Raw genomic sequence first — 16,070 nt, 5'->3', positions numbered from 1 at the left:
ACCATCATAACATTGACGTTCAAGCATTTCTACGATCATGGCTACTCTCAAATCTAATTGCATGGGAATATCGAGGCACTGCAGTCAGCATTTGGGTCAGCATAGAATTCATTTATCGTTAGCCATCGCGCGAAAATATCGTGATCAGTGAGCGCCAATGTCTAAAACGCCCAAAACACGCAGGCTGTCCGTCTGATGCGCTCACGCCATCCAAAGCCCACAGGGATATCTCGAGTCTTCGCTCAATCGTCGCTAGAACCTCGCGAAACGTCTATTTCTTTCCGCTCTTCTTGATGCCCTGGCCACCGGTGTTGAGAGGGCCCTTGCCTCCAGCCTTGGCGGCAAGTTCCTTGCGAGCCTTCTCGTCTGTATCCTAGTGGTTAGTGTGATATTTCTTTGTATATTTCGTGTTTGGCGGTTCGTACCGGCGCGCTTCTTCTCGAGGAAAGCCTTGTCATCGTCGTCGAGGTCCTTCTGGGCCTTCTTGGCCTGCTTCAAGGGCTTGACCTTGCCGCCTGTGGTTTGGAGGGGTTAGTTTTCTGTCTCTGTAGGAATTCAGTCGGAGAAATTTAACGAACCTTCTCGGTTAGCGCCACCCATTTTGATATATGTGAAGTGAAAGAGAGTTTTGAGTTGTGTTAAAAAGGAGGCAAAGCTGCGGTTGAAGAAACAAAGATTGTCGCGAGAGGGAAAAGTTGCCTCCCGCTTATTGACTTTTGCCCAGGCCCTCTCGCGCTCAGCACAGCCCAGCCCACTCACTGGTAGTGATGAGCCCACTTTCGACCGCGGGGATAAGCGCGATAAGATGGATAAGGGTCTTTCGGGGCTTAGCTAATCCAGAAAATGGGCCTTGTAGCCTCATCAGTTGTTTCGCTGTTGTAACTTGTATACCTGACGTCAAAAAGTCTAGAGATACTCGGTTCAGATAATAACTTTCATCTCGCATCACGGCACCTGTTTAGGTTTTACGACACCTCCATCCGCCTCAGAGTTTCCAATTCGCTTAACCAATTTTCATTTTCATCTGGACTGTGCTCCAGCCTTCCTTCATCCACTACATTACCTCCCCTATCGGCTCTGAGCCTCTACGAGTCACTACTGATCCGGTTGGGCTCTTCTCCCATTGCACTCTGCTCTTCCTAGTCCCCAGCGCTGACACTGTTTCTGCTTCTCTCCATTTCAAGGCCTTGAGGATCTAAATAGCACCGTCGTCATCATGGCGTCGAGTTCGGACGAAGGCGAGATCGTCGAGAACGCCGCTAAAGATTTGAAGGCAACTTCACTGCAGCATACTGGAGGAAGCAGTGTTGACCGTCAAGACAGAAACAAAAGTAGACTTTCGACTCCGGATCACGATTCGGCTTCTAGATACAGCAACGGGTCACGACGAAGCATTTCACCCCGTGGCTACAAGCGATCGCACGATGAAAGAGACAGGAATAGGGACAGAGATCACTACAACTCCAGACCTCGCGATCAGGCCTATCGCCGGAACTACGAGGATTCGCGACGTGACGACCATCGAAAGCCGCGAGGACAATACGATGACCTAGATCGACCTGCATCACGAACATCAAATTTCAGCTACGGGGGCCGCGATCGGAGCCGTGACCGAGATAACTACCGCGAGGGTGACCGAGATCGGTATTCCAACAAACGACCTCGAAACAGGAGTCGCTCTCCTCAAAGATCTCGACCTTCGGATAGAGGCAGGTTTGATCGCTTTGTCAGAGAAGGCCAATACGATCGTCGCGACGATGGGCCGAAGGAACTTAAGTATGAAGACAGTTCAAGAAATGGCGGGTCTATGTCCAAGAGGACGACAGTAGGAGAGGCTTCACGCGCCCAAGAACATCATGCTAAACCTGAACAAGGCCTTACAAATGGACATGGTACTTCCAAGGCTTCTCAGCAGTATGTTGACCTACACTCCTCGGTTAAACGAGATACTAACATGTTTATAGGGAGCCAGCAGCTCAGAAGGAACCGGAACGAAAACCGGAACCAGAGCCAGAGCCAGAGCCCGACTACGAAGAGCCTGAGCCTTTTGACGAAGAAGCTGAAATCGAGCGACGCCGCAAGCGACGTGAGGAGATTCTGGCTAAGCACAGTTCTGCGACTCCTCTCCTTCTCCATGCTGTAGGTGCGGCTGCGAGTAAAGCTCACGGAGCTTCTCCTGCGTCCACCGCGCCCGACACGCCCATGAGAGCACATTCCGACATTGAAAGCCCCCGCACTCCCCGATCAGGTATGTCAACAGCATCTGGTGGAGGGATCTTATTGACCAGAGGTGCAGATATCGCATCACCACGCTCTCCCGGATCACATACCGAAATGTCTCCGGGGGGCATCAACTTCCTCGATGACAGAGCCCTGATGAACAACCACGGCAAGGCTCAGCCAGACGAGGAGGATGGTCCCTCAGCCGCTGACTACGATCCTACTGGAGACATGCAGGAGGATGAACGACGACATGAGCTCCGGCACGGGAACGTCGTACTTCATGGTGAGCAGCATCCCATTGCAACGGAACAACAGCCACAGGAAGATGTTCAGAAAGAGTCTACCGAAAAGACCGGCGGTGATGATGACGATGATGACTTCGATATGTTTGCGGAAGACTTTGACGAGGAAAAGTATGCCACAAAACCTGTCGAGCCGGTCGCGCCTATCGAGGGTGACGGCAAGGCCCCTGATGTCCCAGCTATCAAGGGGGGTATTCTTGAAGGTGACGACAAAGATGGATACTACAAGATTCGCATTGGTGAAGTCTTGAATGGTCGGTATCAGATCCAGGCAGCACTGGGAAGGGGTATGTTTTCAGGGGTAGCTCGTGCCGTCGACATCACCACGAAGGAGCTCGTCGCTATCAAGATGATGCGAAACAATGACGCCCTCCGAAAGGGAGGATACACAGAGATCGCTATTCTGGAGAAGCTCAACGAGGCCGACCCTGAGGGTCGCAAGCACATCATCAAGTTTATCCGCCAGTTCGACTACAAGGGTCATCTGTGCATGGTGTTCGAGAACCTGAGCATGAACTTGCGAGAGGTTCTGCGAAAGTTTGGTAACAATGTGGGTATCAATCTTGGAGCTACGCGAGCATACGCATACCAGATCTTTGTCGCTCTCGCGCACATGCGAAAGTGCAGTATCATTCATGCTGATCTCAAACCGGACAACATCTTGGTATGCAACCCCACGATGCTAACATTAAGACACGCGAGTGCTAACTTTAGTAGGTAAACGAGAGTCACAACGTGCTAAAGATCTGTGATTTGGGTACGGCTATCGACAAGACGGATGCGGCGACAGCGCACATGGATGTCACTCCATACCTCGTCAGTCGATTCTACCGAGCGCCGGAGATTATTTTGGGCATTCCTTACGATTATGCCGTCGACATGTGGTCTATCGGCTGCACGTTGTATGAGATGTACACCGGCAAAATCCTCTTTGCTGGAGACAGCAACAACCAGATGCTCAAGGCAATTATGGAGATCAGAGGAAGGTTGACGCCGAAGTTGTTCAAGCGTGGTCAACTATCGCCGGCTCATTTTGACGACAAGGGACAATTCGTCAGCATCGAACGAGACAAGGTTCTAGGCAAGGTATGTTGTGATTCCATTCATTCACTCCCTCCACGTTGTTTCTGTTGTTGTTTTTACCATCACACTCCTTGCATCTTCCTACAAGCGCCATATGGCCATGCTCTTGGTGGCCGCCCACGCGAGGTCTATGCTATTTTTGCCACAATGGCTGGGGGCTGTTCCATCATGGGGCTCTGCGAGCGTAAGCGCCTACGTTAGATCCCTTGCAGACTGAAGCGCTCGGGATATGTGGGGTAACTTGACGATGACCAACACCACCCACATAACGGTCAATAGATCAAAACAACAGCCATCAGGCATGTTTGATCTCAGCCGCCCTTGCGGGGTTCTCGAACATACTCAGCAAGGGATGGATGGATAGATGGTGTGATGAGATGGGGTTACAGAACGCCTCGGGATCCTTTCGAGGTTAAAGATCAGGTCGCATGACTTGTTTTGTCTCGGTAGATCGGACTCCCTCTCAGCGTCAGCCACGATGACCTACATATCCCTTGCATACGAGTTCAACGGCTGCTAAGAGTTTGGCCAAGCGCTCAGCCCTTGTTGGCATGCGCATTCACATGGAGAATTCCTTTTCCCATTTTAGAACCATGAGTCAGGAATGGATAACTAACAGATTGCGCTTACAGACAACCGTCCGCACAATGGCGGTGGTAAAGCCCACCCGGGACCTACGGACGAGACTCATGGCTGCGTCGTCAGGGATGAATGACGCGGAAACGAGGGACCTGAACCACTTCATTGATCTCCTCGAGCACTGTCTTACCCTCAATCCCGACAAAAGGATGAAGCCGGCTGATGCACTGCGCCATCCCTTCTTTACTGCACGGGCGGGACATGTACGTCGGTAAGGAGGGTGTCAAGCATTCGGATCATGGATTCATGACGCTGTTTTGAGACAATCAAAGGCGCGGGATGAGAGATTTTTGGGGCAAGATATTTTACTTGGCTAGACAAAGCAAGGGAGGATAATGGCTGGTTCAAAACATGTGGTGGTTTGATCGATGTCTCTGAACGTGTCACCGCCGTTTTTATGTCATGCCTTGCTATGTCTCACCTTGTCTGTTGTGTCTCGCATGAGGCCGAGGTTATTGGAGTCTAGACTTGGAAGAAGCAGGCTAGAAATTTTTGATGGAGTTCTGGAGTATCGATCCTTTACGAGGATCTAAAACAAATGCCTACAGACTTTTAATAACATAGCCACTAAGGAATCGCCTAAGTAATGCTCGGATTGTTTGATGAATGATCGCCGATGCAAGAATGAGTCTTTTTACGATGCGTGACCGCGTGCTCGCTGTATTCCGAGTCACATAACGCCCGGCTCATACGGGAGGAATCCACATGCTCGGGCTTGGTATTGAGGTTGATTGAGGCTCCCAGGCACGGAGTGGCGATGCAGGCGTGGGCTTGCTTACCCGCGTGAGCATGAACACGCCAGGCAGCCGACGCTAGGTGAAAATGTTGTGCATTTTCTAGGCTACATTATTCATTCCAGGATCAAGTTTGACAGCCTGATAGGCAGAGACTGGGCGTAACGATCAGGGCTGATTACACATTGTGGTTAGGTGTGTTGATTTGATTGCTGGCAGCCGATGTTACATTTGAGATGTTTGTTGTAGATGGTTTGGGGGACACGGGTTGTGGTCTGTGTAAGTCGCTTGGTCGGGATAGAAAGTGGTTGGTCAGACTATCAAAGAAGAGAGTTCTTTGTGTTTGAGGAGTTGACGTTCACGTTCAATGAGGTCACACAGACAAAGTCAGTGGTACAGAGAAGAAGATGAGCAGGGCGAGCAAGCTGTGACGTTTGTGCCGATGATTGTCGTGATGTGATTGATGTGCACGAGAGCTCAAAGGTGAGGCTTTTGATGATCCAATATCCGATATCCCTTGCTTGATCAACAATGTCACAGATCGTCACTCACTCTTAGTCTTGTCTTGAGCGATCTTATCGGTTCTCCCCGAATGTACCGAAAGCGTTGCTTGCCCTGCATTATGATGTGCAGGAATAAAATTGTCGACTGTAACACCCTTCTCATACAAACCTGTAACAGAACCTGCGACGGAGATTGCGCCCAGACTAAGACTCGGAGGAGCAGGGCAAGGATCCCTTGAGCCTGAGGGTTTGATGAAATCAGAAGTGGGTTCGGGATTTTCTCAGCCTCACTTTAATCGCAGGGGCAGGCAGTTTTTGAGTGAGACATTATGACGGGCTGTGGCGAGAGTGTCGTCAGGATCGGCGGGTTTTGTTTCGATGGGTTATTCATTGGTGCAATTTTGCTGGGTTATGCTGCTGATTGCCCTACAAGTTTCATGAGGAGAGATGATCCGTCCAGTAGAAGTTTGCTAGCCTGTGATTCGGGAGACCTACAGGACGTCGTGGTGATCGGTTTGTGTGTCTTGGTGAGGGTTCTTGTGTTGGATGATGATCAGGCCAATGCGACAATTATGATGTCTCGTGTGATCGGACACGATAACTGTGAATGGACAACAGAATTGCTGTGAGATGTGCTACCCGCCTGGCAAATAAGTGAATATCAACCAAAAGATACAGTACTCCGTAGAAGAACCATGTTATCGTGGTTAGATACAGGGTAACATAGCATAACCGTTTGTGTTTGTGATGCTCCGTGTCCTACCCCGGGTCCGCTCCGTGACGGCATCTCCAGATCCCAGCTCCACATGAACATGGCACGGCCGATTCGAGCAAGAAGGAGGCCGATAGTGAGCGGCCCTTGACCTCGTGTGTCCGGACCATTCCAAGGGGAGGGGAGCCGTATCAATTCTGGACTACAATACGTACGGCTGAGCATCATCAAGATCTTGATATCGCTAGCGAGAGTCAATGTGACGCTTCTCGTTCTGGATCGTGCTACAATTGGTCCAACTCGATCTTCAACTTCACAAGCCGTTGATGCAAATCATGGCTCCTCCAGGCGCCGCGGATGTCATCCCGTAAGCTTCACCACCACCCAATAATGTCCCCGCCCCTACTTTACTTTGCGCCGTTGTGAGTCGAGACCGGCAGTGCATAGACTTCAGACCAAGGCGACAACGTTGGCTTCTCGCTTCTCTTTGCGGTAGCCACGAACCCGTAAATGATCGGCCATGATGCGATACATTTCTGGTATCTCAAATTATATTCGAGCTGATCAATGAGCATTTCCCATGCCCCGTCTAGTCCGTCTAGCCCGTCCCCTTCTCGGGGCCTCGTGACAAATCCTGTGTGTTGCATTGTCCTCCCTTGCGTCCACACGCTACGCATAATCAGCCCTTGCAGAAATCCAGCTTTTGGCGGTGAATCTACACTGTAGACAGAGACTTTGATATCAGCCCACCTCGAAACGGGCTGTTTTGGCTCTAGTGGGTGCAGCTTGACGCTTGAGACGGTCTTCTATCTCATGATTGCGTCTTCATTGACGAAGGTTTACGTGGAGATACGCATGTAGTGAGTGGTTATCTCCAAGAGATAGCTGCTGATCGATTCGGTACTGCATGTGATGGTGGTCGTATCTCCCCAGACGCTTTCGATGATCGATCTTCAGATCGTTATCAGACCAGAAACGAGTCCCAGCTCGCGCTTCCACTCCAAAGCCATTGTCAACAGCAAGGATCTCTCAATCGGGCTAGGAAACACCAGACTTGACAAAGATATCATGCAAACCAAGCCAAAGGTGATACCAGCGCCGGCCGGTTCAGAGACGAACCGCAACCATGTTCCCGGGGAAGTGGCCCTGGCGGCAGTTGATGGTGTGCTCTCGATTGCTCATCCTCAATGCGAGTGACTGCCCTGGGGCCGCCCTCCTCCATTTGTTTCCCTCTGCATCTTCCGATCTACCTAGGACTAGGACTATGGCTGAGGTCTTGTGCCGTTGTAGCAAGTTACAAGCTGGACTCGAGCGTAGAGATGCATAACCATGACTCAAGATGCGCATGGCTTGTCTAAGTGAGTGCATAGACGGCAATGTCGAGGATAACTCCCTATTGGATCGATATGGCATGTGGTTAACCTTTTCCTGCTTGGAACTGCCAGAGTAACATCCCGATTTACGGGCTGTTCCTATTCGCAACCAAACCAACCGACGATGAATGCATAAGAGCAGCTGGTATCGAACCAGGATGGAGCAAGCTATTGCATTGCCGTCGCTTGGTGCGAGAGCCAGTGGTTCAATCAAGTTGCAGCATAGCAGTACAGTACAGTACAGTACAGTAGAGGCGAGCAGGTTTCGGTCAGCGGTCGAAACGGGATCAGCCCATGCATAACATATGCTGAGACAGAAGAGTTTAGCGCATAATGTTTGTTTTGCCCATGGTCATCGCCATGAAAGGAAGAAAAGCTCGAACCCTTACATGAAGCAATGTTTGAGGCCATGAGAAAAACAACGCCATGCTTCAGCTACATTGGATAGCGGCGTATGATCGACGCCCAGGACTCAGAAACTGGAGATTCATTAGAACAGTTTTTCTTTCTTTGACTTTGACTCAGGTGGCATTGGCGTCAGAGGAATCAGTGCTCGCTGGCGAGAGATGGGTCGATTCCAGGGATATCCCTGTAACTCAAGGATCAGACAGCGGCCTCACTCTTTGTCAAGTGGATCGAGATGATATGTTTAGAGCTCAGTGCGCGGTAAAGGAACAGGGCTACAACGGGGAATAACCAAGTCGGAGATGATTGCTGGAGATCTGAGTGCCAGGCAAGGGGCCTAAACCTCGAAGGGATTAGATGCACCCGTGATTTTTGACGATGCAGTTGATGGCTGATCGGTAATCACGGTGAAAGGCCCGTTCTCGAATGCCCTGACCGCTTCTCTCGGGCCCATCTTACCATCCAATCGACCCGCCGCCCATGTTTGACAACTGTTAGCAATGAGACACTGTCTTGTTTTTAGGGGACCACTCGACTGAGCTGGAATACCAGGGGCCCTTGGAGGAATTCGGACTTTTATTGACATGGAATAGGGTAGGCGAGACGGTATTTTGGACAATTGTCAAGCTGCTGCTTTACTTCGGTTCGCTTCACCTGAAGTTCTATCAAGAATTCCACTTGGATGCATGGAGAAACACGGTGGGGGAGCTGAGATCATGCCACAATGGTTCGTGGCTGGAACAACTGATTGAGGTTGAAAATAAGTGATCAGTAAGGAAATGAATGCCTCGTCGCCTCAAATTCCTCCTCAAACTGTCAGTGTCAGTCAAGGCTCGCTCAGGTCCGATGTTCGTTCGTTCGAGGCCAAGCAACGCAAAAGCAAAGGCAAGGCACTGTACGATACCCGTTCACATGGATCCGATGATAGGACAGGAACTGAACTGGAAGCAACCTGAGCCGACGTACGCACACGCATTCACACTCTCATTTCACATTCTCACCGTAAAGTAAAAGTCGTCGTCGTTATCAGTTAGACTAACATCCATGCCATGCATCCAACGGGTGACAGAGATCACAGGCCGATAAAGACAGGGCAACGGGCCACATTCCTCGGGGCATGTACAGCTTCTCATTGGACGCCTCTTCTGCAACCCGTCCCCCGTTTCCCATCAGTCAGCCTCATTGTACTACTGTAGCTTTGGTAGAGCTGCCACTGTCACCGTCGTGGCCTGTTCAAGGGGTCTCTTGACTTTGACAAGCAAGTGAACTGTGCTGCGCTGTGCTGTGCTGTTTGGAAGAAACCCTCTGTCTTGTTTGGTCCTACACGACAGGGGACACACAGACACACCACTCATCTTTCACTCTACCTGTATCTCACCGCGGCCTGGGACCGCTGGGTGGTACTGACTGACGCACCCGAGCTCTGCACCTGTCTGCTTCGAGTAATATGGGATCCCGGGGTGCTTGGCCAGCAGCCCGTGAGGACGCTGCAAACAGACACAGAGGGTAGAGCAGAGTTGCCAGCGGGCGGGTTGAGGCCCCTTCGAAGACATGCCGTTAGACGGGTACGTGCAGAGACAGCCAAATGGATATCTGATGGCAGGCCTCGTCTCGGTTCAAGTCAGACAAAGACAACCAGGGCTGTCAGTACATACCCGCCGACGGAGGATCGCTTATGGATGAAACACCATGTTGCTGATTTGCTTCTTTGATCAACACAAGCAAATCTCATTTCCCCTTGTCAGCCTTGTTGAGAATACAGCATGTGATGAACATGGCATGGCATGGGCATAGCATAGAGTGTGATCATGGATGATATCTTGATATTTGATACACTTTGGCCTCTGACCAATCAAAGCTCAAGGGTGGCAGGGCAGATTGAAAAGCACGAGGTTGAAGAATAGAGATGGCTCACCAAGAATGCCGATCTTATCTTTCTGCAGAGGCATAACCAACCAACGAACGTACTCTCCTCGGGGAGCAAGAAAACACCAGACCTTAGTATAGGGCTGTTAAAATAAACTCGGCAAAAGATATCTTAAATTTATGCAAATTTACCCAAGTCTTTTTGTCATTTAGGATCAAGGTCCTGAGTTTTCTTTTGTCCTGTAGCCAACCATAGACCAACGGAGCTGGCATAAACTTATGCAGCGTCTAGCAGCTCTAGCCTCACAGCGGGGACGTTCACTGGCTGGAGGGGCAAAATAGTGAGGGGATCGACGCAATTCAGCATCTGCATTCTGCAACAGTGGTGCCAGTTCACTCTACATTGAACTCACATTCACATTCACATTCACATTCATTCACATTTCAGCCCCCTCACCCCAAGATAATTGTTCGATCCATTATTATCTATCACACAGACGGTAAGTAACTGGGTGTATCCGTTTCCATGACTTCATGCATTCCTTTTTGAGCAAAAATATGTCGCCAAGCGCCTCAGACGCCCATCTGATAGCCAATCGAGTCGCAAACTCAATCGTATCTGGGCGAAAAAAGGTTTGCTGTTCCGTTCCAGTTGTTGCTCAGAGGCGGTCCGGCAAAAGTATGTATGTGGACTGCACTGTAGTGTTGGGGGGAGACAGCCCACAGACACGACACGGCCGGACTCAAACTCAGTGTGTGACGAGAGTTCCAACGTGCAGAGTGACGCCGGCCTCCGACGTCTCCGCTCCAGAGAGTGAGTACCGAGTACGCCTACGCCGCCCCGGCCGGGAGAGATGTTGGGGAGGACAGAGGACAGTGGCAGCCACACGGAGGAGGGAGGCAAAGCTACGGCCAAACTGTGATTCATCATGGGGGCGGTTGATTATGACGATTCGCCCGACGGGTGGGCCTCTGAAGCCAGTCAAGTCACGGAGAGGACACGCAGCACAAGAGACGGCTACGGCACAGCGCACTCTTCCCTTTCTTGGGGGGTGTCAGTAGACACAACACAGACATACAGACAGAACAGGCACCGCCCAGGTTGCTAGAGATCTGCCACCAGAGGCCTATGACTGGTCCAAGGCATGCTTCGAGTGGCAGTGGGCCGATGGATGGCGTTAGTGCTGAGAACTGATGAGTGAGAATCGACAGAACAGAGCAGAAAGCCCAAAAAGATGATGGTGGGCCTGGGAGGAACCTGAGAGGACGTGGCCTGGAGGCAGTGACACAGAGAGAACCACTTCTAAACGGATCCTTGCCTTTTCGTATATTGCTCAGCGTCACCAAATCAAGTCCTCTGTTCAATCCCTGCCTCTCGTCCAACGCCTCACGAGCCAAGGACGCCCCCCCCTTCCCTCCGGCTCTACGCCCAGACAAGAATAGAGCATTAACACAACGCTACGAATACGCTACGCAACACAACGCTAACGCTACCGCACAACGAGGCCAAGGCCAAGACCCAAGACAGGGCCATACCCATGCTCATTAATCTCTCCATCTGGACAAGGGTATGATTGAGGCGGTGGGTCTGCTCCACGCAACGCAATCCCAAGCCCGAGGCGTGGATGGATAGTGGATGTGTCAAGTGTGAGCAACTGAGTGAAGCTGCTCGACTAACTCGATGTACGTACCGTCATGTCTTGGGTGGGTGTGTGTCTGTCTCGCTCGCCTTGTCCTTGTTCGCTAGAGAGACTTAACTTATCTATCGTCGCTGCCCATCTCCAAACTCGGCTGGATCTAGTTTGAGGAACCTCTATCACCACTTTCACGACACTCCTTCCGGCAACCTTCTCTCACTCTCTCGCAGACGTGACCTTCTGGTCTACTCTTGTCGAACAACAACTCTTCAACCTCCCACTCGGCAATATCTCCCCTGGAAGGACGACAAAAACTCACTCTTCTCACTCATCTCTCTCGACCCGTTGATTCGGCCATCGGGACCTCAAAAAGCTACTACTTCAACCACCAACCACACCCCAAGGAACTCTTTTTAATAACGACCCGTTTGGAACTTCACTGGACCGGACTGGACTTTGGAACAGGATCTCCCATCACAGGCCGTAGGAAAATACTCTGTGTGTTTTCTTCTCTTTCCTTTTCTTGCTGCTGTATGCCGTGCCGTTTTGGATTATCTCTCTGCCGGCCCTAGGATCTACTTCAACCTCAAACCAGAGAATACAACCCAGTTTCTAGGATTACTTCGTGAGATACCAACCAGATAACATGCAGCAACATGCCATATTCGGTTACCAAACCCCTCCGCCCTCTCCAGGATTCGATCATCCCAAGTGTACTGTTCAACAACCATTTGCCGTCCCTCACTCTCGACACTTCCAGAACCGATGCGTCCCTCTCGCCCCGGAGGCCAGGCTAGGCCGCGTGCTTGAGGGTACTCTCCAGCTTACTGACATCCTTGGAACTGGCGCCTATGGCGTCGTGTACCTTGCCGTCGATCTCAAGACCGGAGGTAAATACGCTGTCAAGTGCTTGAGCAAGTTCAATCCCGATGGAACCCCTTTGGAATCCAGACAATTTGCCTACCAACAACGAGAGATCCGTCTTCACTGGAAGGCATCGGAACACTCCAACGTGGTCCAGATGCTCAAGATTGTGAATGATCCTGACTGCATCTATGTTATTCTCGAGTACTGCCCTGAGGGTGATCTCTTCTTGAATATCACTGAGCGCGGTCAATATGTTGGTAAGGATGAACTATCAAGGAATATCTTTCTGCAAATCCTGGATGCCGTTGAACACTGCCACAACCTTGGAATCTACCACCGGGACCTCAAGCCGGAGAACATCTTGGTGACAGACCACGGAGACACTGTTAAGCTGGCTGACTTTGGTCTTGCTACTTCTGATGATCGATCTGAGGACTACGGATGCGGTTCAACATTCTACATGAGTCCAGGTACATACTATTCCCCCCTCCCCTCTCCCCTTTGAAAGCACCCCTTTTGCATCTTGACGTTATCACGGATGGGACAGACAACTAACATATTTTCTTTCTCTCTTTTCAGAATGCCTGGACCACTCTGCTAGGAAGCCTTACTACCTTTGCGCCCCCAATGATGTCTGGAGCCTTGGAGTTATCCTCGTCAACCTCACCTGTGGACGCAACCCATGGAAACAAGCTTCCTTCCAGGACTCTACTTACCGTGCCTATGCCGGATCCAAGGACTTCTTGAAGACCATCCTCCCATTGTCGGATGAACTGAACGACATTCTGGGACGGATCTTCGAGCCTATCCCCGAGCAGCGGATCACTCTTTCTGAGCTCCGAACCAGGATTATGGCCTGCTCTATGTTTACCGTGCCGCCCATGTCGTCTCTACCGACACCTCCGGCCTCACCAAACCACATCACCGAATACGTTTCCTCCGAGGATGCCATCATCGACGACTATGAGTACGACTCACCACTGTCGCCTGCCTCCTCTGACGATGAGGGTTCGCTTACTTCAAGCGACTCTACCATTGACGACCTGGACGACGAGTTTGAACAGGAACGCCAGATGCCACAGACTCCTCCTGAGTTTGCACCACACGCCTTCGACCCTGAGGAGCCCAAGGAACATCAACTCATCTACCACAGCCAGGAATTCGTGCCCCAGAAGTACTCTGGGCCCGTCCCCGTGCCAGTGGCCGTTCCCCCTCAGCCCATGCTTTGCCAGCAGGTCCCTATGCCTATCCAGGCTCAGGTTCCTGTCTCTGTGCAAGCTCCTTGTCAACCCAAATCATATTTCCCTATCTGGGATATGGTAAAATACGTTCAACAAGTGCCCATGCTTCAGCACCATGTGCCCTTTCATCAACAGGTCCCCTTCATGCCTACGTTCCAAGGTTGTTACTAAGGTCTGAGACATGATCTCTCGCCTTCGACATAATGGCCACTATTATTACTACCACGACCTCACCTGGATGAGATGTCACCGAGGCCACAAACCCCACTGGCCTAGGACACTGTTTGATTCTTCTATACCACCTTGGATATTACTCGACTTTAATATCGACCCTTGGCCACATCACCATGGAACCAATACTCACCCAAAGCCGTGCAAGGATACGCCTACCAAAAACACTTTTTACGACCCATTGAATGACAGTCCGGGATTGCTTCTTTTCGGCCTTGTATTCCCTTTTTGGAGCAACATTTTCTTGTTTCGGGTTATTTATTTTCTTTGTCACAAAACATTTCTTTATTTCACTTTACAAAATACTTAGTTAAAAGCGAGGAGTTTTGTCTTTTCGAATATTATGAGGATGGGCAAGATATCAGTTGTAGAAGCATGATGTTTGGCGCATCGAGACTTTTATGGGAGGCGAACTTTGTTTGTTGTCATTTCTGCAGAGACAGAAAAGAAGACTTGGAAAGATTGGAGTTGTTGCTTGTCCGATCCTCGTTTATATTCTCTTTTTCTACCAGCCCAAGGAAGAGCTCATGTTTGTTTTGCCCAGGAATTCCAGAGGATAATGACTGTTGATCTTTTACTCCTCATTTTTGTTATGCTATTACTGTCTGGAAGGCGTCTGTCTTTTGTGATAGAAGCGGGAAGAATGGCCATGGCTTGCACTTGAACTGGATCAGAGATACCTCTTTACTATTTTTATCATGAAGGATCGGATGGGGACTCTTCAAGAAGAGGAGGAAAAGAAGTTGACATGAGACAGGAGTCATATGGACTTGACTCTTGGTCCCGAGCAAAGATTAGAGTGAAGAGGACATGGCTCAATAGCCACAGCGCATATTGCGCAACCATACGTTTACTGAGGGATAGACGGCACCTCGCACAAAAGAGATGCATCTGCCGATCATCCTATGAATGAAAGATTACACACAATAAGATGCCTCACTCATACATGCTGTCCCAACTCTTGCTGTGCCATGTGAAATGTGATTGAACTTGATCGTCCGTCTCGACTAACAGCATCCATCAACAGCAGCAACATGATGATGTCTCACAAAAGCGGCTTCGGAATAGCGTCACGTACTATAGACCCCGGTCTACCGCATCACACTACGGTGCTCCCGCTCAAGCTGCATGCGAGCCGAAGTAGAAAAAAGCAACTTAACCATCCCTGGAACTCGTGCATCGTGGGGCGGGCGTTAGCGATGCAACGCTTGCGAGAGCGAGAAAAAAAAGAAAAGAAGAGAAGGGAAAAAACAAGGCGAGAGCGTGGCGCCCAATGAGCAGGGATAGTTTAGTTAGGGCGAGCGGCATGAGTTTTGGAATGGATGTGTGGAGATGGTCGCAGCGAATTAGACGGGCAGACGTGAAAAGGTGAGGCGGGCTCGAGGAGGGTAGCGTGATGAGGAGGAGACGATTATTGGGGCGATGGATGAAGGATGAGGATGAAAGTCAAGACAATCTTACTGCTCACATCACAGAGACAAGAAGGTGGTGTTGGTGGTGGTGAAGGTGGTGAAGCTATTCAGGGAAATATGAGAGACAACTGATAACATTCAAGTACTGACAAGTACACAAAATTACATGATACTCTATAATACCCTGGTTATAACGGAATACTTTAGAGTACACCGCAGAGGCCATTTAAACTGCCGACCACTCAACGTGAGACAAGGCACGGAAATGGAACTCTGCTGCATGCATCGCATTATCTCAACCCAGTCACTAATAACAGACAAGAAATCAATAGCCTGTTTGGCCTCAGACTCACCGCTATCTAATAAAAAAAAAACCTCAAGACACTCAGGAAAAAATGTCTCAGGCCCTTGTTTCGAGTAGAGTAATGCCCAGCTTGGGCAGCACCCAAAACCCAAACCAAACTCAAACAGAAGAGAAAGAAACATCACGGACCACTCGGTGGCATTTCCTCTTGAATCGCACGTCAAAGTTCAAATAGCGACATTTGAGAAATGCGCATGTTGATCACATCTCATTCCCTTGGTTGTTTCCGGTGATAAGAGAGACAGAGACCACGAGGTCAAGGTCTCGCTTAGAATGCCCAGAAAGTTTAATTAAACCTCGTAACGTAAGCCTCGGGGTGGCACTTTTGCTTTCAAAGAAGATGGGAAAGTTTCAAGGTTGGCTTGGCCCTTTTGATGGTTCGTTTTTGGTTTGGGGGGAGGGAAGAAGCAGGTTTCAGCGCTGGTTGTCGATCATGGTTCGGGGAGTGGGTGTGCGGCACAGCTTAGTTACAGCGAGC

At 50.2% G+C, this 16,070-nt stretch overlaps 6 protein-coding genes across 12 annotated transcripts; 3 read left to right on the top strand and 3 right to left on the bottom strand.

The window, feature by feature from the left end:
* Window positions 1-60: 60 nt before the first annotated feature.
* On the bottom strand, window positions 61-876 carry FVEG_10225 (hypothetical protein). Its single transcript, XM_018899283.1, has 3 exons — window positions 579-876; window positions 426-515; window positions 61-366 (listed from the first exon to the last, which is right to left on the bottom strand). Exons 1-3 carry the CDS (start codon window positions 598-600, stop codon window positions 272-274), a joined length of 207 nt encoding a protein of 68 aa, XP_018757328.1. The 5' UTR covers window positions 601-876; the 3' UTR covers window positions 61-271.
* On the top strand, window positions 774-5,471 carry FVEG_10226 (CMGC/DYRK/PRP4 protein kinase). 7 transcript variants are annotated; one of them, XM_018899290.1, is made up of 7 exons: window positions 846-1,106; window positions 1,185-1,273; window positions 1,324-1,914; window positions 1,965-2,248; window positions 2,297-3,189; window positions 3,243-3,611; window positions 4,241-5,471. In XM_018899290.1, exons 3-7 carry the CDS (start codon window positions 1,808-1,810, stop codon window positions 4,460-4,462), a joined length of 1,875 nt encoding a protein of 624 aa, XP_018757335.1. In that variant the 5' UTR covers window positions 846-1,106; window positions 1,185-1,273; window positions 1,324-1,807; the 3' UTR covers window positions 4,463-5,471. The 7 variants fall into 7 exon arrangements, with proteins under 7 accessions (XP_018757330.1, XP_018757335.1, XP_018757334.1 ...); XM_018899289.1 differs by having other exon boundaries at window positions 846-1,273; XM_018899286.1 differs by having other exon boundaries at window positions 851-1,106; window positions 1,185-1,914.
* A 3,282-nt stretch (window positions 5,472-8,753) lies between these two features.
* Window positions 8,754-8,930, top strand: FVEG_16757 (hypothetical protein; the record flags this gene model as incomplete). Its single annotated transcript, XM_018905994.1, has 1 exon — window positions 8,754-8,930. One exon carries the CDS (start codon window positions 8,754-8,756, stop codon window positions 8,928-8,930), a length of 177 nt encoding a protein of 58 aa, XP_018757336.1.
* Window positions 8,931-10,137: 1,207 nt separating this feature from the next.
* On the top strand, window positions 10,138-15,655 carry FVEG_10227 (RAN protein kinase). Its single transcript, XM_018899291.1, has 2 exons — window positions 10,138-12,814; window positions 12,924-15,655. Exons 1-2 carry the CDS (start codon window positions 12,124-12,126, stop codon window positions 13,754-13,756), a joined length of 1,524 nt encoding a protein of 507 aa, XP_018757337.1. The 5' UTR covers window positions 10,138-12,123; the 3' UTR covers window positions 13,757-15,655.
* On the bottom strand, window positions 10,297-11,335 carry FVEG_16758 (hypothetical protein). Its single transcript, XM_018905995.1, has one exon. The coding sequence runs from the start codon at window positions 10,769-10,771 to the stop codon at window positions 10,373-10,375; it is 399 nt and encodes a 132-aa protein (XP_018757338.1). The 5' UTR covers window positions 10,772-11,335; the 3' UTR covers window positions 10,297-10,372.
* On the bottom strand, window positions 15,301-15,918 carry FVEG_16759 (hypothetical protein). The gene has a single exon (XM_018905996.1). It carries the CDS (start codon window positions 15,712-15,714, stop codon window positions 15,403-15,405), a length of 312 nt encoding a protein of 103 aa, XP_018757339.1. The 5' UTR covers window positions 15,715-15,918; the 3' UTR covers window positions 15,301-15,402.
* Between the last annotated feature and the right edge of the window lie 152 nt (window positions 15,919-16,070).

Source organism: Fusarium verticillioides, chromosome 9, assembly GCF_000149555.1.
Source record: "Fusarium verticillioides 7600 chromosome 9, whole genome shotgun sequence".
NCBI lineage: Eukaryota > Fungi > Ascomycota > Sordariomycetes > Hypocreales > Nectriaceae > Fusarium > Fusarium verticillioides.
Note: the sequence above shows the minus strand (reverse complement) of the source record. Positions and strands in the feature narration are given on the sequence as shown.

Coding starts and splice junctions, on each gene's coding strand:
- FVEG_10225 (XM_018899283.1), bottom strand. CDS start 600: ATGGGTGGCGCTAACCGAGAAG. Junction 516..578: donor GGGTGGCGCTAACCGAGAAG/GTTCGTTAAATT, acceptor TCCAAACCACAG/GCGGCAAGGTCAAGCCCTTG. Junction 367..425: donor CCTCGAGAAGAAGCGCGCCG/GTACGAACCGCC, acceptor ACTAGGATACAG/ACGAGAAGGCTCGCAAGGAA.
- FVEG_10226 (XM_018899284.1), top strand. CDS start 1,217: ATGGCGTCGAGTTCGGACGAAGGCGAGATCGTCGAGAACGCCGCTAAA. Junction 1,915..1,964: donor ACTTCCAAGGCTTCTCAGCA/GTATGTTGACCT, acceptor ACATGTTTATAG/GGAGCCAGCAGCTCAGAAGG. Junction 3,190..3,242: donor TCAAACCGGACAACATCTTG/GTATGCAACCCC, acceptor TAACTTTAGTAG/GTAAACGAGAGTCACAACGT.
- FVEG_16758 (XM_018905995.1), bottom strand. CDS start 10,771: ATGATGAATCACAGTTTGGCCGTAGCTTTGCCTCCCTCCTCCGTGTGG.
- FVEG_10227 (XM_018899291.1), top strand. CDS start 12,124: ATGCAGCAACATGCCATATTCGGTTACCAAACCCCTCCGCCCTCTCCA. Junction 12,815..12,923: donor AACATTCTACATGAGTCCAG/GTACATACTATT, acceptor CTCTCTTTTCAG/AATGCCTGGACCACTCTGCT.
- FVEG_16759 (XM_018905996.1), bottom strand. CDS start 15,714: ATGTTTCTTTCTCTTCTGTTTGAGTTTGGTTTGGGTTTTGGGTGCTGC.